The sequence below is a fragment of the Dermochelys coriacea genome, chromosome 13 (assembly GCF_009764565.3).
Source record: "Dermochelys coriacea isolate rDerCor1 chromosome 13, rDerCor1.pri.v4, whole genome shotgun sequence".
NCBI lineage: Eukaryota > Metazoa > Chordata > Testudines > Dermochelyidae > Dermochelys > Dermochelys coriacea.
Genome location: NC_050080.1, coordinates 37,186,802 through 37,211,424, shown reverse-complemented (window position 1 = coordinate 37,211,424; position 24,623 = coordinate 37,186,802). Strand labels below are relative to the sequence as shown.

The 24,623-nt window shown below is 58.5% G+C and overlaps 2 protein-coding genes across 4 annotated transcripts in view; one reads left to right on the top strand and one right to left on the bottom strand.

Moving 5' to 3' along the window:
* The window catches only part of EMC4 (ER membrane protein complex subunit 4), a 4,089-nt gene extending 1,207 nt beyond the window's left edge, over positions 1-2,882 (top strand). Inside the window, exons 2-7 of the mRNA XM_043495622.1 lie at positions 195-391; positions 631-716; positions 1,157-1,271; positions 1,468-1,621; positions 1,985-2,145; positions 2,259-2,882. Coding sequence (XP_043351557.1) covers positions 195-391; positions 631-716; positions 1,157-1,271; positions 1,468-1,621; positions 1,985-2,145; positions 2,259-2,294 — 749 coding nt within the window. The 3' untranslated portion in view covers positions 2,295-2,882. The remainder of the gene's footprint in view (positions 1-194; positions 392-630; positions 717-1,156; positions 1,272-1,467; positions 1,622-1,984; positions 2,146-2,258) is intronic.
* Positions 2,514-24,623, bottom strand: SLC12A6 (solute carrier family 12 member 6). Of its 3 annotated transcripts, XM_038369631.2 has the most exons (26): positions 24,414-24,623; positions 22,131-23,263; positions 13,677-13,721; positions 11,968-12,056; positions 11,406-11,537; positions 10,985-11,131; positions 10,521-10,575; positions 10,163-10,293; positions 9,769-10,010; positions 9,360-9,574; positions 8,770-8,928; positions 8,489-8,587; positions 8,207-8,264; positions 7,586-7,760; positions 7,117-7,235; positions 6,821-6,919; positions 6,506-6,625; positions 5,872-5,976; positions 5,623-5,791; positions 4,923-5,118; positions 4,672-4,841; positions 4,427-4,558; positions 4,118-4,225; positions 3,851-4,035; positions 3,467-3,600; positions 2,514-3,388 (listed from the first exon to the last, which is right to left on the bottom strand). In XM_038369631.2, the coding sequence occupies exons 2-26, from the start codon at positions 22,402-22,404 to the stop codon at positions 3,297-3,299; spliced, it is 3,450 nt and encodes a 1,149-aa protein (XP_038225559.1). In that variant the 5' UTR covers positions 22,405-23,263; positions 24,414-24,623; the 3' UTR covers positions 2,514-3,296. The 3 variants fall into 3 exon arrangements, with proteins under 3 accessions (XP_038225559.1, XP_038225561.1, XP_043351874.1); XM_038369633.2 differs by lacking the exon at positions 13,677-13,721 and having other exon boundaries at positions 24,414-24,598; XM_043495939.1 differs by lacking the exons at positions 22,131-23,263; positions 24,414-24,623 and adding an exon at positions 17,164-17,335.

Below are 24,623 nucleotides of genomic sequence, written 5' to 3'. Positions count from 1 at the left end.
CCGCTATTCCCCTTTAACTCCCCAACCTCCCCTTTAATTCCCCCAGTATTCCCTTTCAACTCCCCCAACCTCCCCTTTAATTCCCCCGGCGCCCGATATTCCCTTTTAACCTCCCAACCTCCCCTTTAATTCCCCCGCTATTCCCCTTTAACTCCCCAACCTCCCCTTTAATTCCCCCGCTATTCCCCTTTAAGGCCCACGGGCTGGGGGCGGAGCGGTTCCAGGTTCCCCAGACTCATTCTGGCGAGACAGCCCCGCCCCGTGGGGGGAGGAGGAGGAGCGGCCTCGGCCTCGGCCCCAGCCCCAGCGACAGGAAGTGACGTCCAATACCGAGGCGGAAGTCGCTTCTTGTAATCTGGAATTCGCTGTTTCCAAGGGGGCGCCGGGCCGTGTGAGAGCGTCTGGGGGGCAGGACGCCTGGGTTCCCTGCTCGGGGCGAGAGGGGGGCAGGACGCCTGGGTTCCGGGGGGGGGGGCAGGACGCCTGGGTTCCCTGCTCGGGGCGAGAGGGGGGCAGGACGCCTGGGTTCCGGGGGGGGGCAGGACGCCTGGGTTCCCTGCTCGGGGCGAGAGGGGGGCAGGACGCCTGGGTTCCCTGCGGCTCGATCTCTAATTCTTCCCCCGGCTGCAGGCGGAGATGGGGACCCCCTTGGTGGCCAGTCGGGGCCGACGCTTCAAGTGGGCCATCGAGCTGGGAGGCCCGGGCAGCGGGGGCAGGTGAGGGGCTGGGGCCGGCCGGGGGTTTGTTACGGGGCGGGGGTGGCGGCCAGGGGCCCCCCGGAGGACTGGACAGCGGGTGTGGGGCCAGGCAGCTGGCAGCGGGTTCCTGCCCTCGGAGAGGGGGTGCAAGGTAGAGGGTCTGTGCCCAGGACCCCCAGATCAGGCTCCAGGAGTTTGAAACACCCTTGGGGGTCCAGAGGCTGGGGTCCCCTCACAGCCTGCTCGCTAGGGGGCTCGCTAGGAAAGGAGGCTGTGCCCCCCCCAGTTTATTGGGGGCTGTTCCCAACCTGTCCCGCTCCAGAGATGGCTGCATCTCAGTGCCAAGCAAGCTGCCCCCCTCCGGCGTTATGTGGGGCTGTTCCCCAGCTGCCCCACCCCAGAGCTGGCTGCATTCCCCTAGGTGCACAAAGCTCCCGACTCCTCCTCTCTCTCCCCAGGGGCCGCAGCGACCGGGGCAGTGGCCAAGGTGAATCCCTCTATCCTGTGGGCTACTCAGAGAAGCAGGTCCCTGACACCAGTATCCAGGAGACCGACCGTATCCTGGTGGAGAAGGTACCATAGGGGTGGAGAACAAGAGCCTGGGACCCCCCAGGACACCTTGGTTCTGGCTGCAGGTGTGGGGTGCAAGGGGTGGGAAACCTCGGTTCTCTCCAAGGGGGTGGGGTGGGGGGCTCAGAGCAGGATGCTGGTTGGGGCAGGTGAGGCAAGGCCCCTCTGACATCTGTTCTCCGCCCCCCCCCCCCCACAGCGGTGCTGGGATGTGGCGCTGGGGCCGCTGAAGCAGATCCCCATGAACCTCTTCATCATGTACATGGCTGGGAACACCATCTCCATCTTCCCCACCATGATGGTCTGTATGATGGCCTGGCGCCCTCTGCAGGCCCTCATGGCCATCTCTGCCAGTGAGTATCCCCTCTCCTCCCCCTCCCTGCCCCCCATGGCTCACCCTGCTCCCAGCGCCCCCTCCTGGCCATCTCCACTAGTGAGTATCCCCCATCTCCACCCAACACTCCCACCCAGCCGTCTCTGCTAGTGAGGCTCCCACCACCTGCCTTCCTCTGTCCCCATGGCTATTCCCACCAGTGAGTATCAACCCCCCACCCCTCCCCCACTCCAGGCCCATTAGTGACTCCCTGCAGGCCCAGCTCTTCTCCCCTAACCTTGCCCTGCTCCAGATTCCTGCCAGGCTGGTGGCTGGAGCCTCCCTGCAACCATGGCTCCTGCCCCCCCAAGTCTGACTGTCCTCTTCCTGCCCCCCCACCCAGCCTTCAAGCTCTTGGAGAGCTCCAGCCAGAAGTTCCTGCAGGGGCTGGTGTATCTGATCGGGAACCTGCTGGGGCTGGCGCTGGCTGTCTACAAGTGCCAGTCCATGGGGCTGCTGCCCACCCATGCCTCTGACTGGCTGGCCTTCATCGAGCCCCCTGAGGTGAGGGGGAAGGCTAGGGTAGGGGGAGCATAGAGGTTTTCGGGCAGGGCCTGCAGGAAGATGGGGTGGGGGTTGGAAGGGCTGTGCTGACCTCCTCTCCCCTCTCTTTGCAGCGGATGGAGTACACAGGCGGGGGGCTGCTGCTGTGACCCACAATGCTCTTTGCCCCTGGAGGGATGGCAGCCCCACCACCCCCTTCTAGCCTCCCCCTTGGGGGGGGCATGCTAATGAAGCTGCTGTGCAGAGCTGCCTCCAATGCCAGCTGTGGGAGGCAGGGTGCACCCTACAGGAACAAATCGGGATCCTCCCTCCCTAGGCAAGTCCAGCCCTTGTGCTCCCTCCCTGCCCTTTGGCCCCCAGAGTCACACTTAATGTATAAAATTTTATTCTTTACACAGTTCTGGTACAGAGCAAAAAAAATCCCTCCTGATCCCCAACACTGTAAACTGGGGCTTGACCCCCAATAAATTAAAAGCCCCCCTCCCCCCAAGGATCAAGTAGTGGCTGCCAGGCCCTACCTTCTAATTGAAGCCACATAGGGAGAGGAGATTGCATTTGCCTGTTTCAAGGCTGCCCTGGGGGCTCCAGAAACCACTTGTCCAGCCTGCCATGATTAGTGCTGGGAGACAACAGCAGCCAGGGTGGGTAGTGGGGACCCCTCCACCGTGCCCTCCCTGGATCCAGCAACCCCAGGGCTATGGGGCAAGAGTGAATGTGAAATAAAAAGTTAAGCCACACCTGTGATGAGTTGGTGGTTTCTCCTGGTTCTCAGCCCCATGCAACGGGCATGGATCAGTGGCTGGCACTGGCCTGCCCCCAGCAGGCACCACTACAGCAACCATGCTGCTTGCACACAACCCTTCCACAGCAGCTTAAAAGGGAAAGGAAGCAAAGCAGCTTTGGCACTGTGTGGTGACGGGCACCATGGAAAATCTCTCCCATCCCTGCTTTGTGAGAGTTGCCCCATTGCGACTCTGCCCTGTTGGGTCTAATACCCTAGTCCCTTTGGTGCCACCCCCTTTCTTGCCCTGTAGGGGTAGAGAGGTGGGGTAACTGTGCTCCATACAGGTATGCCCCCACTGAATTCTGGCATGCCCTCGAGGGCAGCAGTGGAATGAAGTGGCGGGGCCAGTGGGGGGATAGGGGGTGCTCTAGGAGTAGATGGTGATGACCTCGCTGCCGCCCCCCCGCACCAGCAGCACCCGCTCCAGCCCTTCAGTCAGCACCTCCAGGAACTCCATATCTGAGGAGCAGGTTAAGGAGCCAACACCAGTAAGACAGACAGACACTGCACCCCCCCGACTCCCCATGCCAAGGATACAGTTCTCATCGCCCGCCGGGTTGCGGGGTGGACCCGGCATGTTGAGCAGGACCAGCTTGGCCTCATGGGACTTGTTGACGATCACCTCGTTGAGTTTGACAGCCGTGTGCATGCGCCGCACATTGGACTGGTCCCTGCAGGGGGCGGGAGGGTTAGGGGCAGCTAAAAGGGGGGGGAACCCTGTGTGGGGAGAGTTTGGGGAGGGTGCGACAGTGCAGGGTGGCTCCATGGGGGGGTCCTGATGCCATGCCCGGGGAGGAGGAGGAGGAGGAGGAGGAGGAAAGTGTTTCTAGCCTCATGTTAGGGCATCTCCATCACCACCTCCAAGGATGGGGGGAGGGCGGGGCAGTCCCTGGGGGCTGATGGGAAGCAGGAGGGGCTTACGGCTTCATGTTGAGCAGGTCCTGCATGCCCTCAAGAGTCCGGGCCTTCTGCCCGCGGGCCGCCATGTACTTATCCTTGGTCCAGGTCATCTGGACCTTCTCTTGGTAGGTCTCAGTCTCCTCATCCTCATCAGAGCCAATGCTGGTCAGGCGCAGCATGGAGTTGCGGTCCTTCACCAGCTGGGCCTGCGGGAAGCCCAGGGGGTGAGTGAGGGAGTACCCCATGGGGGAGGGGAGCAGCCCACTCCCACCCCAGTCCCCCACTTACCTCCCGGTCCCGCTCTGTCTTGGAGAGCCGCATGTGGCGCAGCATCTGGGAGCGCTGTTCCATCATCAGGGTCCGCTCATAGGTGTAGGCTGAGATGTCACTGTCGTGCTGCATGGGGCATGTATGGGGTGAGCTGAGACCAGAGGTGCAACCTGTCCCATGCCCCTCCCAGAGCTGACATAGAACCCAAGAGTCATGGCTCTCTCCCGCTCCAAGCCCTGGACAAGCTGTCCCCCCCCCCCAAGAGAGACTCCACCTCTTCAGCTTCTGCTGCTGCTCTCCCCCCAGCCGCCCCTTCGAGTCTCTCACCATCTCCACCACCTCCACCTCTGCCTCGATGCGCAGGTGGTACAGGAAGGTGGCCAGGTCCTTCTTCATCTGGATGCTGTTGTCCTCCAGCTGGGCCACTGTGAAGATGCGGATGTTGCATTTACGCCACACCTGGGGGTACGGGGGGGGGGGAAACCAATCACTGGCTGTATCAGCATCCGCAGCCCAGCTCCCCCGTCCTGCCGCTCCAATCCCCCCTCCCCACTCCGAGCCCCTCCTGGCACCTTGTGCTGCTTGAGCAGGAAGGGCAGCAGCATGAGCATGCCCCCGTCGTGGACGATCCACCACACGTCAATGTTGCCCTCAGCGAAGGGCTCCGCATTGCCTGGGTAGAAGGCCACATTCTTGGCCACCAGCAGGGCCAGGCGAGCGGCTGTGGTGACCCGGACAGTGCCTACAGAGATAAAAGTGGGTGGAGGTCAGAGCGCACCAGTGGGGAGCGGGAGGATCTCCCCAAGCCCATGCCCCCACATACTGATGAAGGTCTTCCAGGCGCGGGCGTCCTCGCTCTGGCGCCAGGCATTGGGCCAGCCCATCACCACCGTGTTGTGCTTCATGCCGCCCAGGCCGCAGGACTGGATGAGGTGGGAGATGCCCTCCCGCACCCTGGCTGCCACCACCAGCTGGCAGAAGCCCTTCACACGTTCTGCCTCCATCAGGTGTTTAATGGTCTGCAAGACACACAGGGGAGCAGCTAGGGGGCGCTGTGGTGCTGGGAGCAGGAGCCTCTGCAAGGGAAGCCACAGTGCTTGGGGGGGCAAAGAGCAGGGTCTGGGGTGCTCAGCAGAGGATGCCGTGCCACACAGAGCAGGGGCCAGGGGGCTTCTACGGGGGGTACTGTCCTGGGGCTCAGCAAGGGACACGGTGCTGCTGGCATGGGGGAGATGCTCAGCAGGGGGCACTGTGCCACATGGAGCAGGGTGGTGGGGAGCTTGCCAAGGGGTGTCATGCAGTGGGGTGTGACTCAGCAAGGGGCACCGGGTCACATGGAGCAAGAGCCCGGGGGCAGGGGCTCAGGAGGGGGCACCGGGCGGCCAGTGGGGAATGAAGGAACCATGTCACACACAGCAGGGCCGGGTGGCTCGGCAGGGGGCACCATGGTGCTGGAGGGGGGCAGGGGACACCGTGCAGCAGGGTGGAGCTCGGCAGAGGGCACTCTCTCCCCCTTCCCTGACCTGCTCAGCCGCCAGCGCCTCGGCGTAGTTCTCCAGGAAGTTGCCCACCATGACGGAGCCCACGATGGTCAGGCCCTTGCCCGCCTTGAGCTGCGAGGCGAAGGTCAGCAGGCGCGGGTGCTTCACGTGCAGGTCCTCGTCCAGCTTCAGCAGCACCAGCAGCTGGGGCCTGCGGGGAGCGAGGGGTCACGTGGGGGCCTGAGGGGGCTCGCCCCATGGAGCAGCGGGGCATGGGGGGGGCTCTCCTACCTCCAGTTCTTGGTGTGGGGGGGCCCCTCCTCCAGGCGCAGCAGGGCAAAGCGGGCAGCGCTCAGCGACAGGCCCCGGATGCCGTCGCCCCACTCCTTCTCGGCTCTGTGGGGAGGAAGACACACGGTGCTCAGCTGAAAGCTGTCCACACCACACCGAGGAGGTGGGGTCACATGAGAAAGCTGGGGAAACTGAGGCAGGGGAAGGTACCTGGCCAAGTTCTAACTGGACAGAACCCAAGCGTCCTGGCTCCCAGCACACCCTCATCCAACCACCAGACCCCACTCCCATCCCACAGCTAGGACAGAACCCAGGCGTCCTGGCTTCTAGCTCCAACCTAGGAGACAGGGCTTCCTGTACAGAGCCACAGCACTACATCCCAGGAGGGTGGCCACTGGGGGATGGGGGTGTCTCCCATTACCACAGCTGCCCACAGGCCCCTGGCTGGAGGCCCCCAGAGAAGGCGAGGGCTGCCTGCCGCATAGAGCCCAAGCCCCACTCTGCTCCCTAGCAGGCAGGCAGATGGGGAACTCCCCAAGGTCAGGGAGGAAATGGGTGAACCCTGGAGTTCCAGGGGCAGCCTATCCAGCCCAAGGGGTGCCAGGCCCTGCCCAGTCCGCAGGAGACGACGCACCCCTGGTACTCGATGTACTTGTAGATCATGCCGGCAATCACCATGGCGACGATGGCATAATACCAGGAGGACACAAACATGAGCGCCAGGCAAATGCTCATGCCCACAAATGAGAGCGCCCTGCAGGGGGAGAGAGAGAGAGAGAGAGAGAGAGAACGAACCCAGGAGTCCGGACCCCCATTCCAACCCACCAGTCCCCTCCCAGAGCTGGGATAGAACCCAGACATCCTGGCTCCCAGCCCCTCCTACTCTAACCACTCGACCCCACTCTCCTCCCGGTGCTGGGACAGAACCCAGGCCCCTGGGTTCCCTTACCAGTGGTAGTAGCGAAAGCGGGGTCTCCAGTTGGGGGTGCGCAGCAGGGTCTGCAAGGCGCAGGCCAGATTGACAAAGAGGTAACACATCAAGAAGAACCTACGGACCGGGACAGAAAAGAGACAGTCAGGGGGGTGATACCTCGGGGGCTCCCCCTAGGGCGTGCAGGCTGACAGGCCACCACGGGATTCCCCACTGGGATGCGGATGCCAAATCCCAGCTGGGGGGAGTATCTGCCCCCTCCACAGAGTCCTGCCCACCTCCACCCCCCCCATGTGACTTGGCAGGGACCTTACATAGACAGGATGGGGGCCACCAGGTCCAGCGAGGCAATGAGGATGCCAAGCTCGGCAATACCCGCTGTCAGGAGCAGAGCCCACGTCGGCTCCCCGTTGGCTTTGCTATGGCCGAAAACCTAGGGCGACAGCACACAGGAAACCCACTTCAGAAAGGCAAGAATGCAGTCAGCTCTAGGGTCGGGCAGCTGGGGGATAGCTACACATAACACTACACAGGGATGGCTCGCCCAGCGCTAAGATGCAGCTAGCTCTGGGGTGGGGCAGCTGGGTAACAGCCATACAGCAACCCTGCAACAGGGATGGCTTGCCCAGCTCTGAGATGCAGCCAGCTCTGGGGCAGGGCAGCTGGGCGACAGCTACACATAACACTACACAAGGATGGCTCGCCCACTGCTAAGATGCAGCCCGCTCTGATGGGGGCACCTGGGTATTGTGGGAGGGAGAGCAAAGTGGGGTGCGTTCTTACCCGCAGGAAGGGGATGATGTTGTCCTTGGCAATGGCCTGCAGCAGCCGGGGAGCACCAGTGAGGCTCTGCAGCCCAGCCCCGCAAGTGGAGAAGAAGGAGCCGATGACAATGACCCAGGGCGAGGGCCAGGAGAGCGTCCCAACCACCAGGTTCCTGTGCACAGCGTCGCCAAACCTGCCGCCCGGAGAGGGACCATCAGCCGGGGGGGGGGGGGGGGGGGGGAGAAGAGCCTCGGATAGGGGAGAGGGGCTACAGGCAGGAGGACTGCACGGACAGGGGCCCCAATGAGAAAAGAGTGGCAATGGGGACCCAGCAGAAGGGCACTATAGGCTGGGGGAGACCCATTGGAGAGGCACTATGGGGACCCAGTGGATGCAGGGACCCAATGGAGGGGTGTCATGGGCTGGGGGGACCCAGTGTACCAGGAGACCTAAGTGGAGGACGACCCAGTGAAGGGGGTCCCAGTGGAGGGGTGCTCTGGGAGGACCCCACAGAAAGGACTATGGGCAGGGGGACCCATGCCCCTGAGGAGGCGGTGTTATGGAGAGGTCGGGCAGCCCCAGCAGCAGGTGCTGTCAGGGACATCACAGGGCAGACCCCCCGTCCCCCTCAATACTCACTTGTCCCGCAGCACCACCCCTTCGATACAGGCCCCGAACAGAACCACGTTGCTGAGATCTATGGTAGTGTGGAGTCAAGGTGGCCATGGCCCCAGGGTCACAGCAGGGTGGTCAGGAAGCCCCCCACCCCCACATAGCCTCGCCCCATTTCCACAAGGGGGCCCTTTTCCACAGGCCTCGTGTGGGCTCTGGAATGCTCTGACCCTGAGCGAGGCATATCCCTCCCCTGCCCTTGCCCTGTCTGTGCCATCCCCTGCCACCATGCCAGCCCTGGCAGGATACAGACGAAGGAGGTGGTGAGGATGGCCAGGATGGTGCCAATGGGGATGGATTTCTGAGCATCTTTCAGGTCTCCGGAGCGGTTCGAGCCAGCCATGATCCCTGCAAAGATTGGCACAGGAGAAACAGCTGCCAGGTGAGCACCCTGCACCGCTGTCCTGGACGCCAGGGTCCTATTCCCTAGCAGTGGGAGCCTACAGGGCCCCCTAGGGGTGATCGCCCTGTGCTGCCGTCTTGGATGCCAGGGTCCCTCAGCTCCCATCCCCCATAGCAGCAGTGCTCACCGGTGACGGAGGGGAAGAAGATGCCCACGAGCAGGGTAAAGGAGGTGGTGATGTCGGCCAACACATACTCCTGGCTCATGGCCCCCAGCACGTCGACGGAGGGGGCTGAGGGCTTCTCGATGATCTCCCCCTTCTGCAGGTAGCTGCTCCACAGGTTCTCTGTGGGGAGGGAGAAGCGGCTCGTCAGCAGGGCTGGGACCACGGGGTGAAGCCACAGGGGGTTGCACTGTCCCATCCCAGAGCCACTACGGTCTCTTGAGTCGGCACCCAACGTCTGTCTGTACAACCCAGGAATTCTAGCCGGTACCATGAAAACTGCCAGCTCATCCTTTGGCTGGGGTTCTGGAAGTGCGCTGCCATCGCGGATGCCTGGGTCCCATTCTCCCTCCCAATCTCCCAAGCTGCAGTGCCTGTGTTTAAGCTACTGGACTGTCTTGGGGGTCAGTGCTGGTCTGAGGGCCTCAGAAAGAGGGCTGAGGGGCTCCGTAGCTGACAGAGCTCGTGCCCAGATGGCACCAGGCTGCAGCCGTGGCAGGATGCCCTGACCACCAGCTGGTGGGCGGATCAGCCCAGCCGCGCTAGGCCCTCACCAGTGATGATGCCGCTGGCCAGGCCTGGGATGCCCTGGATGGAGGTGACGTTGTTGTGAGCAAAGTATTCGTCGCAGGTGGCGTTCAGCTGCCTGCTGGTGTTGCAGAAGAGGCCCCAGAGTTGGGTGGGCACCGTGAAGTTGCCCATTTCCTGGGTCTTGGAGCAGAAGTCGATCTGCCGGCCAGAGAGGGTGCGGTTCCCCAGCATGCAGACCCTGCGCCGGGCGGGAAGGCAGATAGACACAGTATCCCAGCACGTAGAGCCCCCTGCTGTGATCAGCCCTGAGCAACCCCCCTAGGAGCGCAGAGCCCCCAACAGTGCTCCTAGCAGAGATCAGCCCTGAGCAAGTCCCACCCCCGAGGAGTGCCAATCCACCCCGCACCCTCTGCCAGCCCCCTTGACACCTACGGGAAGCGGGGCGGGGCGAAGGAGGATTTGATGGCCCCGGCGTAGATGGCTAGGATGGAGACGATGACGCAGGCAAGGAAGAGCGAGGCGAACTTGTTAACGTAGCGCACGCCGATAAAGACCACCAGCACCATGAGTATGAGGAAGGCTGAGCCATAGACCCGCATGTTGTTCAGCATGGCTGCCGACTCCTTCAGCACGTCAGTGCTGCGGAAAATGGCTGCCTCGGGGGCAATATACATCTGTGTAGGGTGCAGAGAGAGACGTCACCTCCAGGAGGCGCCGGCTCCAAGCCACCCCAGGGCAGGGGGCCGGCTGGCTCACATGGGTTGGGAATGGGACATATCACACACACACACACAGACCCCAGTCTCCCAGGGGGCAGCATTCTCACCAGGAAGATCTCGATGGCTCCCAGAATGTACATGGCGGCGGCGAAGGTGGTGCCCAGATAGAAGCAGAGCCCCACAGCGCCCCCAAACTCAGGGCCCAGCGCCCGGGAGATCATGAAGTAGGAGCCCCCAGCTGGAGAGAGAGGACAGAGGCAGTCAGGGAGCAGCTAGGGAGACTGGCGTGTGTCCTGAGGGCTCCCCATCCACAGGCACCAGGGCAGGAGATGCCCCGAGATGGGGGTCAGGAAGGAACCAACCACCACAGGGAAATACTGAGGCCTAGCTGATGGGCCCAGTCCAGGGCTGAGGGGATAGGGAGGCCGGCTAATCCGGGAGAGAAGACTGGCCTGACCCACTCACCCGGCACGACCCCATTGGTGGCAATGGCACTCATGGAGATGGCAGTTAGCAGCGTCTGCGGAGAAGGTAAAAGAGGACAGCAGGGGGTGTTGTTAGAGGAACACACTGAACTGGGAGCAGACATCAGGTTCACATGGTCTGCATTGAATGCAGCTGCCTCTGGGGTGGGATGAGGCAGCTGGAGAGGCCCGGCGAGCAGCGAGCAAGGGTTTGGAACTGGAAGTGGTGGAGAACGACATCGCCAATGATGGATGCAGGGGGGGCCTGGAGAGGCGGAACTGTATTGACTGTGGCCAGATTCGGGTAGGACACCAGGATTCGCGATCCTTAGAGAGCTCACTGCACTCTTCTGGCCGAGACGCTCCCTGCAGCACAGCGCCTGATAGTGCCCCCCTATGGTCAGCACTGCCCGCAAGGGCAGAGCGCCAGCGCCCCTTAGCGCCCCCCTGAGGGCAGACACTCACGCAGCAGCAGCAGATAAGGACAATGGCGAAGGCCTGCAGCACGCCGGCCGTGCCCACCACCCACGTGAGGCGCAGGAAGAGGATGACCCCAAAGATGTTCTGCAGGCAGGGCAGATAGACGCCCATGAAGGTGCCCATCTGGGGCGTCTGCAAAGAGAGAGACTGTGATTAGGGCAAGGAGTGCTAGGAGGCAGGACTTCTGCACCAGGAGACGATAGACTAAGAGGACTGGAGTCCTGCCAGTGCCCTTCAATCCCGCCCTGCAGCCCCCTGCTAGCCCATCTCTGGGCTCCCCGCACTGCCCCTCAACCCTGCCAATGCCTCTCCATCCCACCCTTCAGCCCCATGCCATCCCAACCCCGGGATCCAGCCTGCTCCCAGCTCGGCCAATGCCCCTCAATCCCACCCCGCAGCCACTCACCTTTGTGGGCTTCTTCTTGCCCTCTGCAATGTTCTCAGCCTCCTCATGCTCCCGTGCCCCCTGTGTCAGGTTGGTGTAGTTTGCCATGCGGTTAAGCAGGGAGGACACCTTGGGCCGGGTATCCATTTCCTCCTGCAGGATGAGAGGGGGTGAAATGGGGAGCTGTCCTGGTGCAACCGACGCTGCCCGAGTATGCAGAGAGCTTGAGACTGTTGCTGGGATGCAGCCTGAGCCCATTGCTCCAAGAGGTGTAAACTGCCTATGTGCATCTCAAAAGGGTGTGAACTTGAAGCCCTGTCACCCCCATCCCAGCAGCAGAGAACCAGCTGGAGGAAGAGCACAGCGGACCCCGGCTGCTGGATTAGTTCTGGGGGAAGGGGCAAACCCCCAGGCCCTGTTACCCCATCAGGGGGCAGGGCTGCGTCACAGCTCCTGGATGGACATGAACCAGGTTTCAGCCTCCCAGCACTGGCCACCGGGGGGCAGCAACTGACCCCTGCTTCCCTGGAGTGAGCCTGCCTTCTCCTCCCTGCCTGTGGAGGGCAGATTTCACCAGGGGTACCTCAAAGAGCGCCAGGTTCTTGTCGAAGTACTCATCCCCATCCTCGTAGCTGGTGCTGTTGAGATAGATGTCTTTCTTGCGCCCCGGGTCTGAGGAAAGACAAGGGGGAAAGGGAGAACTCAGTGTGAGGTGCCATGAGCTGGAGGGTCTCAGCCCTGTACCAGCTTACCAGGCTTCTCCAAGAGCCCAGCCATTCACTGCTCCCTCCTGGCAGGGGGGCTGCAGCACCAATTTACAGACACTCAAACCTCTACAACTCCTCTGGAATGGAAAGAGACTGAGGCACAGCATCAAGTCCTGGCTCCCAATCCCACCCTGCTGTAACCCACTAGACCCTCCTCCCCTCCCAGAGCTGGGGATAGAACCCAGGAGTCCTCCCTGCTCTAACTTGGGAGTCTCACCCTCTCTCTGCCCCTGGGCGACAGGCGCGTCAACCGTCAGGCTGCTGCCTGCTCAGAGGAAGATTCTTAGCTGGGCTGGGCAGAACAACCACCTGTTCCTTTATTGCCCAGCCCAGCCCAGGCCCCCAGGCCGTGGAATCACAGGTAGAGGCCTGCACAGTATGAACCTGGAGCCACCTCTGCACGTTCAGCCTGGAAGCAGTGGCACGGGAATAACCACTCTCTGCTACCTGGGGGGCAGGGTGCCAGAGAGCTCCCCAGGCCTCTTCTGCTGCCTATGGCTCGGGCCGGGCCTCTGGGGCGGTTGGCAGAACATTGCCCAGGGTTCGCTCACCTGGCATGGCTCTCACTGCGAGAGCACCCATGCCACCTCCCTGCTGCACAGCACCCCCCAGAGCCGCACTGGGGACCTGGGGCCAGCACAGACTGCCAGGGGAGAGCCCCCACCCCACTCCCTACAGCATCGTGCAGCTAGCACCACTCTGGGGCAGCGTAAGATCACCCTCCCATGGGCATTGCTGTTTGTACAGCTGCCGGTGGCAGGGCCTGGGCAGTTCAGCTGGCCTCAGTGTTTGCTTTGTACACAGCATAGGGAAAGCCAGGCTACCAGCCAACCGCCAATGCGGGACAAAGTCAGCGGAGAACGAGGTACTAACAAGTGAGTTCCACAGCACCCGATCCACGGGCTGGGGGCTCCCCGGCAGGAAAAGCCAAGATAGGCTACTTCAGCATGGCATTAGGGGACATGGTGCTGCAGAGAGAAAGGGCTCAGTAGGGGGCGCTTTCCCCTCCCAGTCAGTGCAGGCCCCTGGGGGCGCTGTGCTGCAGGGAGCAGGGTGGGTGCTTCGTAGGGGCATTCTCCCCAACACCCCAGTGGCTTAAATAGAGCTCAGGAGTCCTGTCGCCCAGTTCCAACAGGCCAGACCGCCTCTCTGACTGTGAAATTGGGCTGAGAAGGACCATGGACAAAGCGACACCTCAGTTTTGGGCCCGATGCTCAGGCTGCAGGTGCCTGCAATGATCCAAGGAAGAGCAGATGGGTACGGGGTAAGAGGGGAATTAGTAGCGAGGGGTATGTAAATTACCCTCTCCCTAGGGTAGTCTGATCGAGGGGTGAAACACACATGCACACACAGAGCAGGGCTTCAGTGGGGGGCAGCAGGGACAGACACACACAAAGCAGGGCTCATCCCCTCCTACTAGAGGCAGTAGGCACAAATGGACAGACAGACACACACACACACACACACACACACACACAGGCTCGTTCAGGAGAAAGACACGCACGACTCCTTAGCAATACCATACCTAAGAGCTGACACTGTTCCCCTGTGATGGAGGTTTGACTCACGTCTGAAAATCAAACAGAAGATGGGAAAAAATGAATCACAAAAGAAAAAAAAAAAGGAATGAAAAAAACAAACAAAAAAAAAAAAGACTGATCAAATATATTTCCTCCTGTTGATACATGTTAGCAAAGAAAGAGAAATGAGCAAAGATTCTGGGGGTTTTAGAGCATGATTTCAAAATCAAAAAGTAGCTGCAATAATATAAAAAGAAACGAGCGCAATTATATAGCAGAGTTCAGGAAGTTGGGGATGGGGCCTTTCTCCTCTAACAGACACCAGCTCCAACCTGACCCAAGTGCAGGGGACTGGCTGGCTCACAGGGGTCAGGAATGGGAGATGGGGGTCTTTTCCCTCTAGTGGATACTGATTCTAGGGTGCTCTACACAGCAGGGTAGCAGGATAGGAAACTTGTCAATCTCCCACCCAGACACACACATGGCAGGCTGGTCTCCAGAGGAGCTGAGAGCACCAATCTACCAAGATTGGACTCCACTCCTCAGATCTTTCCCTGCCACCTAAAGCCTCAAGCAGCAGAGAGCAACGTGACTGAGGAAGGCAGGCAACTGGGCTGAGGTGATGGTTGCCCTGGGACAGGCTATGAATCAAGCCTTTGTTGAGCCCAAGGATTCACCACAGCCCACGTGCTGTGGGAGAGAAAGAAAGAGACAAAGAAGGGAAAGGGAGAGAAAGAGTCCAGCCCCACAGCTCCCCCGGCTGTGTCTGTCCCCTGACCCTGCTGCTCAGCAGATAAGGCAGCGTCTGGCGCCAGACTGGGGCTTTGTCCCTGCTCGCTGTGTCAGGGAACAGCCCAGGATAATTGGGGATTACATAGAAGCAGCTGGGATCCTGCCCTTTCCAGCTGCCCGGAGAACAGATCTGTCCCAGCACTGGCCCCACTCCAATTCACACACTGCCCCAGAGGTGGTCCTATTTCAGGAGCAGGGAAAGAGAAAAGCAAGGAGTTGAACCACCTGTGGGGATGGAAAAGGGTCCCTCAATACCAGGGGTCAGTGCCTTAGGACACCCTACAGGACTCCTGGGTTCTATCCCTACTTACAGACTCTTGATCCTGTGGCCAGTGCTTGAGCTGCATTACATTCCCACTCCACAGAGCTAGGTAGATTTTCTGTCACTGACCCTCGATCCCATATTTATACTTTCTGCTGGGAAAAGAACCCAGGAGTCTTGACTCCCAGCCCCTCCTGCTCTAACCACTAGACCCTCTGTCCTCTGGGAGCAGGAACAGAACCCAGGAGTCCTGGCTCTCGGCACGCCATCCGAGTCGCTGTGCTGTGCTGCCCAGAGCTGGGAGTACCTTCATAGGCCGTCTCCTCTCCATCTAGCAGACAGGCAGCATGAGCCCTGACAAGCAGAGGGCGGACTGGCAGGAAGCCAGGGGCTAGGCTTGGGATATAATCCCTGAAGCTGTCCAGGCTGCAGCCTGCCCTCCATGCTGGAGCTAAATCAAATTAGCTGGGCTGCTGTGGGGCATGAGGCCTCCTCCCGCTCAGGCACGTGGGGGGGGGGAAGGGGTGGTGAGTGGTTACGTACTTAGGAACATGGGGCCTTTCCCCTCCAAGGGGCGCCTGCTCTAATCCAGCTCTGGCTGGACATTCCCTCTCTCCCTAATCCCAGAGATTGGGATAGAACCCAGGAGTCCTGGCAGCCAGCCTTCTCCAGCCGCTCCTGCTTCAATCACTAGACACCACAGTGAGAGCTCAGGAGTCCTGACTAGGGAGCTGGATTAACATGGGGGCTTTATTTAAAGTGGGTAGTATAGTAACCCCCTTTCCCCCAGCCCCTTTCCAGCTGCAGCTGAGAAAAGTCATGTTGGCCATGTGCAATGCCCAATTGAGATCCGGGCACAGTGGGTGGAAGATACCACAGGGAGTATTTACCAGGCTACACAGAGCCTGGTCTAGCCAGGAAGGGAAGGGAAAAAGAAAGAAAGAATGAAAAAGTCAGAGAGATGGAAGGAAATTCCCTGCCAGGGGAAGGAGTCAAGCCAGCACCGCCCAACTCCTCTGTGCAAGCCCAGAGCAGGAGCAGATGCAGCAAGAGTTTCTCGCAACGTTCACCCTCTCCCAGGAGCGCACCCTCTAGGTCAACAGGGGAGGCCAATCTCTGAGGCTTGTGCCAAAGGTGAGTGCAAACCCAGTGCTCCAGCCACTGAGCGTTACTGACTATTGATTAGGAACCACAGGGGGTATGGCAGAAAGGAAAGGGTTAATACATGAGTGGAGGGCGTGCGGGGGTTAGGGTCACCATCTAATGAGGTTCTCAGTCAATCCGCATGCGCATGGAGGGATATAAAAACGCTACACTGGTATCACCGAGATGCAGCCACCTCTGGGGCGGGGCAGCTGGGTAACAGCTACATAGCAACGCTGCACAGGGATTGCTTGTCCAGAGCCAAGATACAGCCACCTCTGGGGGTGTGGATTGACAGCTGCATAACAATCGCACAGCAACACTGCACACAAATGGCTAGCCTGGGACTGAGAGGCGGCCACCTCTGGGGTGGGAGCGGTTGGGTAACAGCTACACAGTGCTGCCATGTAGGTTTGGGACAGGCAGCGAAGGAGGGTGCCATGTGGCTTGACCAGGGCAGAATCACCAGAGCTTGAATTCTGCCAGGACACTGGGGTTTGCTCCCTCTCTCTTGGTGGCAAGAGCTGTTTAGAGTCTGAACAAACACAAACCCCCTTTACTTACCCCCATCACTCCCACTATGACAGGAGTGCCCATCGTGTGGGCAGGATGAGTGCTCCTAGTGCCCATCGTCAGCTGCATCAATCCCCGAGGGGACAGTCACCCCGCAGATCCCTTCCCAAAAACTGCCTGTCCAGACCCACACTGGACCCAAATGCACACCAACCCTGTACAGTGAAACAGCACAGGGCATTCCCACGGCCCCTTCTCTGTCAGGGTCTCCGGGCCTGATTCAAATCCATGGAACAGTTCCACTGAGATTGGAGGGCTTAGGATCAGACCCTGCAACACACTCCACAGGTCCCCCACATCCTCAGTCAGCAGAGAAAGTGAGGCCCAGAGCAGGGGCAGAACCAGCACAGAGAGCACACAGCTACAAAGAGGAAGAACCCAGGAGTCCTGGCTTCCAGGCCCCCCGCTGGGTTCTAACCACTAGAGCGCACTTCCTTCACTAATCAGTAGCGGAGCTGTGGTTGGTGTTTAACTGAAAATCATGCAACCGATTGGGAAGAGCCCACGGGAGGCTGCTACGATGGTTGAGGAAGGCAGGCTGGAGAGGGTGCTTGGATCTGGGGGGGGGGGGGGAGCAACCAGGAGGCAGGAGCCAATAAAGAGATACTGCCCCCCATACACACACCCCCAAGATAGAGGGGGCAGCCCAGGTAGGCGAGAAGCAGCCAAGAGACAGATGCAGGTAAAGCAGATTAATGAGGCCTGTTTAGATGACGGCTCACCTGACACCATGATCTCTCTGGGCATCCAGATGCCAGCCCTGTTAGCTCCTTCCTGGGCCCCTTCTTCCACCCCACCCTCTTCCTCATCGTCCACCTTGGTAACAGTGAAGTGAGGCATTTTCTGGACTAACTTTTCCCCCAGCGCAGGCAAGGAAGGAGACTGGAAGTGACGGGATCAGGTGACTGGCAGGGCCCAGGGGAAGAGGCGGGATGGTATGGGGGGGGACACGCCCTCCCCTGCTGTGTGTGTATTACTAGCACTAAGAGGATTAACTGCTCCACGTACAACTGCTTTCACTCTCCCGCTGAACTGCAGCAGGCAACATGGGAGAGGCAGGGGCCTGCACAGGCCCAGCAGTGAGATGCAGCCAGCTCTGGGTAACAGTCCCACAGTTACTGTCTGGGATGGAGAAGTCTGTAGCCACCTGAGCTGTATCATGGCTTTCGGAGAGGGAGGATGGAGTCAGATCAGGACTCCTGGGTTCTATCCTAGCTCTGGGAGGGGAGTGGATCTAGTAGATTATAGCAGGAGAGGTGGTGCTGCGCAAACTCCAGAGCATGGTAGTCTTTTCCCTACATACCCCACCCTTTCTATTTATACCATAATGGAGCAGAGATTAGGGAAAAGGTCTTAATCAATTTAGGAAATGCCTAAATGGGGAACTCCAGGCCAGAGTGAATGACTCAAATGCTGGGTTGGACCCACACCACTTCCCACTCCAGAATGGGGTTAGCCACACCTCCCCCTGCCCTAGAATGACCGCTTGAGAAAGCGGAGGAGAGCCCTGGCACAGTGGCCCCTTCAGTTCTCTGTTGAGGCTTCCCACCCCCTGCATTGGCTCAGGTAAATTAGTTACCTTTGCGAACTGCTCTGAGATGATCAGTGGAAAGGGATTAGGGACAGAGCAACGTAGGGCTTGTCTACAGTACAAAATGAAGTCATTTAAATTAAGTGGACATACAGCTACCGCAGTATTTAAAGCGGTGGTTCACATCCACACTTGCTGCTTCTGTTGGCAGTGCATGTCCTCACCAGGAGCGCATCCATCAACTGAAAAGGGACATTGCTGGACACTGACAGCTGGAGCCCGGCAGCCCTGGGCCTGACAACCTCAACTGTGGGCATGGGGCTCTCAGTTGCCCTGCCTGCAGCTGTCAGGTGAATGCTGGGCTCACAGCTGGGCCACTGCCCCACCCCAGCATTGACAGCCCCAACTGTGGAGCCCACAGGGGGCTCAGTTGCACAGCAGGGAGCCTACCAGCTGTGAAACTGACATTCTTGTCAGTTTCATGGCAGCTATTATTTCAAATTTTGGCTTGGGCTCTGGAAGTCAGCCTGTGGGGAACTCACAGCTGGAGTCCCCTCCCCCCTGAGCTGACAGAGAGAGATGGAAAGAAAATGTGAAATAAAAGCAGCCGTGAAACTGACAAGAATGTCAATTTCACAGCTGGCAGGCTCCCTGCTGTGAAACAGAGAGGTACAGACTCACAGCTGGGGCTGTCAGCCCCTGGGCAGGGGTAGCGAGCCTCCCACTGTGAGCCCCACTGCTGGGGCTGATAGCTGGAGCCCCCATGCTGCCACCCAGTGAGAGACTGGGGGAGGGGGCCAGGATCATGCTCTCCTTCCCCACCCCTCCGATCCCTCATGGGAGGCAGCAGGGCTGGAGGGTGCTAACAGCCCAGCTTGGGGCTGACAGCCAACATAAATAATGCAGTGTCTACACAGACACTGCATCACCCTTACTACATCGACATAAGCCCTACTCCTCTTGTGGAGGTAGAGTTATTACATTGGTGTAGTGGGCCTACTTATTTCTGCAGAAGCACCACTGTAGTGTAGACACAGACATAATTAAGTCGACAAACTGTCTTACATCCACCTACCTCTGTAGTGTAGACCTGGCCTCAATTCCCTTATTAGGGACAATTTGCGTTCCCCTGTCAGGCACCTTTCAACTTTATTTCTACTGCCATCAAAAGGCCAAACCACACATTACACCATCGTTGGGATTGAGGGGCACCAGCAAAACTATTGGGTTGGGGCAACACAAAGGCTGGAGCAGCAGGTGCTGTGGGTCCGTACTGAGGGGCACCAGCAGAGGTGGGGGAGCCCAGGGATAGGATAGCAGGGAGCTGTGGATCAGGATTGAGGGGCACAAGCAGAGCTACGTGGGAGGGAGAGGACAGCGGCCAGGGCTGGGATAGTTGGGGGCTGGGTGTAATTTTGCTAACTACCTTCAGTCCTGACCCAGAGCCCCACCTCCCGTTCCAGTTGTGCCCTTTCAGTTCCTCCTCCGCTATCTGTCCCAGCTGCGCATGCCCACACAGCTATGTGATGCCCTAGAGTGGGGGGAGAGGGGGGCTGGTAAGGTCAGATCACACACTATGGGGCAGAACTGGAGTCACCCCCCAGGGTTTCGCTTCGACTGCCACAGAATCAGGACTGGTTCCAGGCCTCCGCTCCCCCTGCAGTCAACCCAGAGTCACACCTGACTGCAGTGGAGACCTGACTCCATTTTGTTCACAGCACAGAAAGGACACACATCCATCTAGCTTGGACAGAGGAATCAATGGATAGGGAGGGCCAGAGAGCCAGCTGTGAGCATCTGGGGCAGGGGTGAGGGGAAGGGAGATCAGGACCTAGCCCCTAGCACTGAGGGGAGCCCAGGACAGCACTCCACCCTCACCGGCTGTGAGCTCTCCGAGCTCTATGGCTGTTGGAGGAACAGAAAACAGGTGTAGGCGGGAGCTGCAAAGGGCCATTTGTCATGGGATAATGGGAAGGAGGGGGCTGCATGAGACAGGGACTGCGGGTGAAACAAACAAGTGGGGAGACAGCTCAGCATGGAGGGCAGCAGGCACTCATGTTAGTGGGTCAAGTAGGTCCCCATGCAGGAGTGTGACATCAGCAGAGCGCTACACGCATGCGTGGGTGTGTAAGATCATGTAAGCTCTATGCACCTGTCTCTGCGTATGCATGAGCTGCTGCTGAAAACAAGTCAACCCCATACATGCGTGTGCGCTTGTACATCTGTGTCTTTCTGCATGTACTGAAAAAAAAAAAAATCAAGGAAGTTGTGTGTGTCTGTCCGTCCGTGTTCTCACTCATCCCAGCCTTCTCCCCAGTTCCCATCCGCTCTCCCTGTGCCCAAGGACAAAGAACGTCCAGAAAGCCACAACCAGCCTCTCCCGGGAGATAAACAGCTGAGGTGCTGGGGATATTAAGTCCCCGAGACGCTAGCTGTCTGCTCAATCTGTCCTCCTGCTGCAGGTCTGTCACACACATGCATTTGTGCTCTCTAGTTCCTGCAGGGCCTGTTTTGCTGCCTCACTGGGCTTCGGGTCTCCGATGGCAACAAAAGGACCCCCTTCGAGGAACACAGCAGCCTTGATGTCTTGTGAAACATCTATGACCTTACCAGGGTATTGTCCCACAAGTGATGCCACAGAGGGAACGGGGAGCACAAGATCATCCCGGGTGCTCCAGTGGAGAAGGCTCATAGGTATGCGAGTATGAGCCGGACAATACCCATAAACCAGCTCTCCCTTCCTGAGCCCAGGCTGATCAGCTTTGCCCTGGACCATGGCCATCCATGAGCCCCTTATGACAAGCGGGAGATGAACAGACCTGGTGCCAGGGCGGACTCACAACTGCACACTCATGTTCACTGCAAGAGCTGGGAACGAACCCACAGCGTCCCAGCAAATCCCAGCTCTAAAGAGTCACTTCTGCCTCCTTTAAATCTCTCCTTGCAATTTTAACCCAATCCAAAGTCCTCCTTCACTTCCGGTCTTAAACTCATGGGGCTGTTAAAGCAGCAGCCGTGCTCCACACCAGAGGCAGCTGCATCTCAGCACTGTGCATCATTATTACACACTGTTATGCAGCTGCTTCACCCCAGAAGTCGACACATTTCAGTGCTGGGTGAGCAATCCATGCGCACAGATCCTATGTGATGAACACGGCATTTATGTGCACGTACAGCAGACCACAGCATTATCAGGCCTGTAACATAACCCTTGCTGGGAGGCCCCGAGAGGAGCCGTGACTCTGAATCAGTGGTGACCGAAGCCCCACTGCCAAGATGTAGGACTCATCTGAGTCTGCACGAAAAAGAGAATCAACACAATTAAAGGGAAGTTCAATTCTCCAGAGTCATTTCCCCTGAGCCTTGCTCAGCATTTCCCATGCAGGAAAAAGGCTGAAGAAAAAAAGGATACTGGCTGAGTCAGTGATACCAATCGAGTCAATGCACTATAACCCTCTGTGAAAACACCACCCCATCCAGCCACACCTATATTAAAGCTGGCAACCAAGACACCTTGCCCCCAAAATGGAAGCTGGAAGTGTGTTCCTGTTTGTTGTGAGCAAATGGGAAGATCAAAGCATTTAGGAGGCACCTGATAGGCAGCGACAGAGAACTGGCAAGACAACTGCACCTGGTGATACACTAGCCACCGTAAACTGGCCCACCCCACTGCAGCCATGAATTATGGTGGAGTCACCCATAACTGATCCCCCTCCATCTCCAAACAACCCATGAGTCATCCCTCTTTAGTGCAGCTGAAAGAGGTCTCCTTCCATCTCCAGCACACCCAGCAGTTGCGGTGAGCATCTCCATCACAACCAGAAGTTGGCCAACAGATGGGTGTATTGTAAGTTTAGTATGACATCTCCTATGCACCCATAAAGTGTCTTCCTCCACTTCCAATGCACCCGTAAGTTGCAGTGGACTCGTCCAACATCCCCTGGAGATGTTCCGCTCCAGCGCCAATGCACAAAAACCGTCTACCTCCATTGCATTCATGTCTCTCGCCACTCTCCCACAAGATGTCCACCTCCAATGCACCTAGGTCTCCTTCCACCCTCCCACATCAACCCAAACCATCATAGTGGTAGTCACATCAACCTTGTTGACTTCCCAGCCTCTCATGTTCATGCACATGATCGGCCACGTACCACCTACCTTCCGCCACGTCAAGGGGTTTGGACGTCCTGTCGCTAGCCAGTTCGCCCGCCACAGTGGCCACCGAGGTGGTGGCCCCTGAGAAATCACTCATGCCCTCGCTGCGGCTTGTCTCAGGGACACTCTCCCGGGAGCTGAAGCGGACCCGGGAGCTGGAGCGGGAGCTGAGGTCCGGACTAGTGTCAGAGAGCCCTGGGATGTCATCGATTTTCGTAGGGGTCACCATGAACCGGACGGAAGCCATTTTGGCAGGAGACCGTTGGCGTTGGTGCATGCGTGCGTGGAGAAATCTAATAACTTCCTGGAAGCTTTAAATTCTAATCGTCCAGAAACAATAACAAATAAAAGGGAAACGATAATTTAGGAGGGTGACTAAATGAATGGGGTAACAGCAAGCTCCACCACCAAGTGGATTCATGTCTAGCGTGGATCCTCAGTGGTCTGGAGCAATATGGTGCCCAGACACCCTGTGGTTATCAAGTGAGTTTTCCACAGGTGTGGCTAAAGGTGGAGCACGGGAGCTGACCCATGGTTTACCATGCAAATATTTCACAGCTGTCTGGTTTAGTCAATGATTTTTTTTGTCAGAGGCCCTAGCCTGAGGCTTTGGCATGCAGACAATCCTTGGAGAAGTGCACTGCAGAGAGAGTATGTGCAAGGAGAATGTCTCAAGTCCTGGGGCAAGCAGTTGTTTGCAAATATCCTGCAGGGAAGGTGGTTCGAGCAAGGAGTCTGTTGGTTATGGAAATGAGACAGTGCAAGGAGGCAAAAGAATTTTACAAGGTGCAACAATGGAGGCAGAAGAGACCAAGGGATCCAGGTGCGAGGAGAAGAATTACCCACTGGTTTCTAGTTTAATGTGCAAGGAAAGCAAGTATCCCAAAGAGTCCTGCTGCAAATATCCCACGTGATCCTGGTGTAACATGAAGGTGTATGAGCTCAAGGGTCCTGGTGCAGGATGGCAGCTATTTTACACGGTTCTGGTACAAGGAGGTAGAGTATCCTAGTGCAAGGAGATGATTATTGGATAGAGTCCTGGTGCAAGTACATATGAAACTATTTCTTGAGGTCCTGGTAGGGTTATGGTGCATGAGTATTCCTGCTGCAAAAACATGCAACTTTTCAACAGGGTCCTGGGGTGAGAAGACAACTATTAAATGTCAGACTAGTGCAAGGACAGACAGTAGCACAAGGGAATATGGCTATTCCAGAGGATCCTAGGGGAAGGGTCCACAAACTCTCTACAGGATCCTGATGAAACTCACATGAAGGCGTGCAGTCATGCAAGGATGAGAAAATCCCACATGAGAACATGCGATGCCCCCATATAATCCCCTGTATGTGGACATAATTATGCAAGGGCATACATATCACCAAAGTGTCAATGAGGCAAGGGCATGCAAACCCACTGCAGGACAGGGATGATGGTGCAAGACCCCCAGTGTGTTGGGGCAGCAATGGATATACACAATCCTAGTGAGTGGGACGACTGTACTCGATCCCCAAAGAGGAGGAATGATGGTGCAAGGAATATGCAAGACCCTTATGAATAAATCACTGGTGCAAGGGCATGCATGAGTTCTGTGAGGAAAACAATGGTGCAAGGGATGTGGGTCTCTCAAGTCACTACTGGAAGGGTTGTGAGACCCGCATAAGTGGAACAATGGTGCAGAAGGCAGGCAAGCCCCCTGTGAATTGGTGCCAGGGTGTGCAAAAGTCCCATGAGGGAGACTAGTGGTGCAAGGTCACACAAGACCCCTATTAACAGGTCCATAGTATGGGGGTGTGCAAAATCCCTGTGCAGGAGCAATGGTGCAAAGGATGCACAAGCCGCATGTGGGGGAACCGGTGGTGCAAGGGGTATGCAAGAGCCCCCTGTGCAGATCATTGGTGCACAGGCTGCACAAGAGCCCTGAGAGGGGGGAGATGGTGCGAGTGGCCTACAAGCCACATATGGGGAAGTGATCGTGCAAGGGGTGTGTAAAAGCTCCACACATAGGTCATCGGTATGAGGAGCATGCAAGAGCCCTGTGAGGGAGCAATGGGTGCACAAACCACGTATGGGGAACTGATGGTGCAAGGGACGTGTGAGAGCCCCATGTTGGTGCAATGGGGGGGAAGGGCGTGCAAGAGCCTGTGACCAGGTCAGTGGCGCAAGGGGGGTGCGATAGTATGGGGGCTCACATTGCGCGTGCGTAGCAGCCCCCGCCCCGTAGCGCCCCCTCCTCGCCCGAAAGCGTGGGAAAAGCCCCGGGTAGCCGTTGGGGACCGTTAGCTGTTTACCTCAGGCGCGCGCGCTGGGCTCTGGTCCTCAGCGTTCCACAGGGTCCCCGCGTGCCGGGCCTGCAGCGCCTGCTGCCGCTCGCGCTGTCAGCTGCCGGCTTCAGTAGAAAAGGGGTGGACCCCAGGAAGCGCGCTTCCCCCCCCCCCCCAACCCCTTTCTCGGCACATGCGCAGAACTGGAGAGCTAGGGCTATTGCTGGGCTAGTCTAG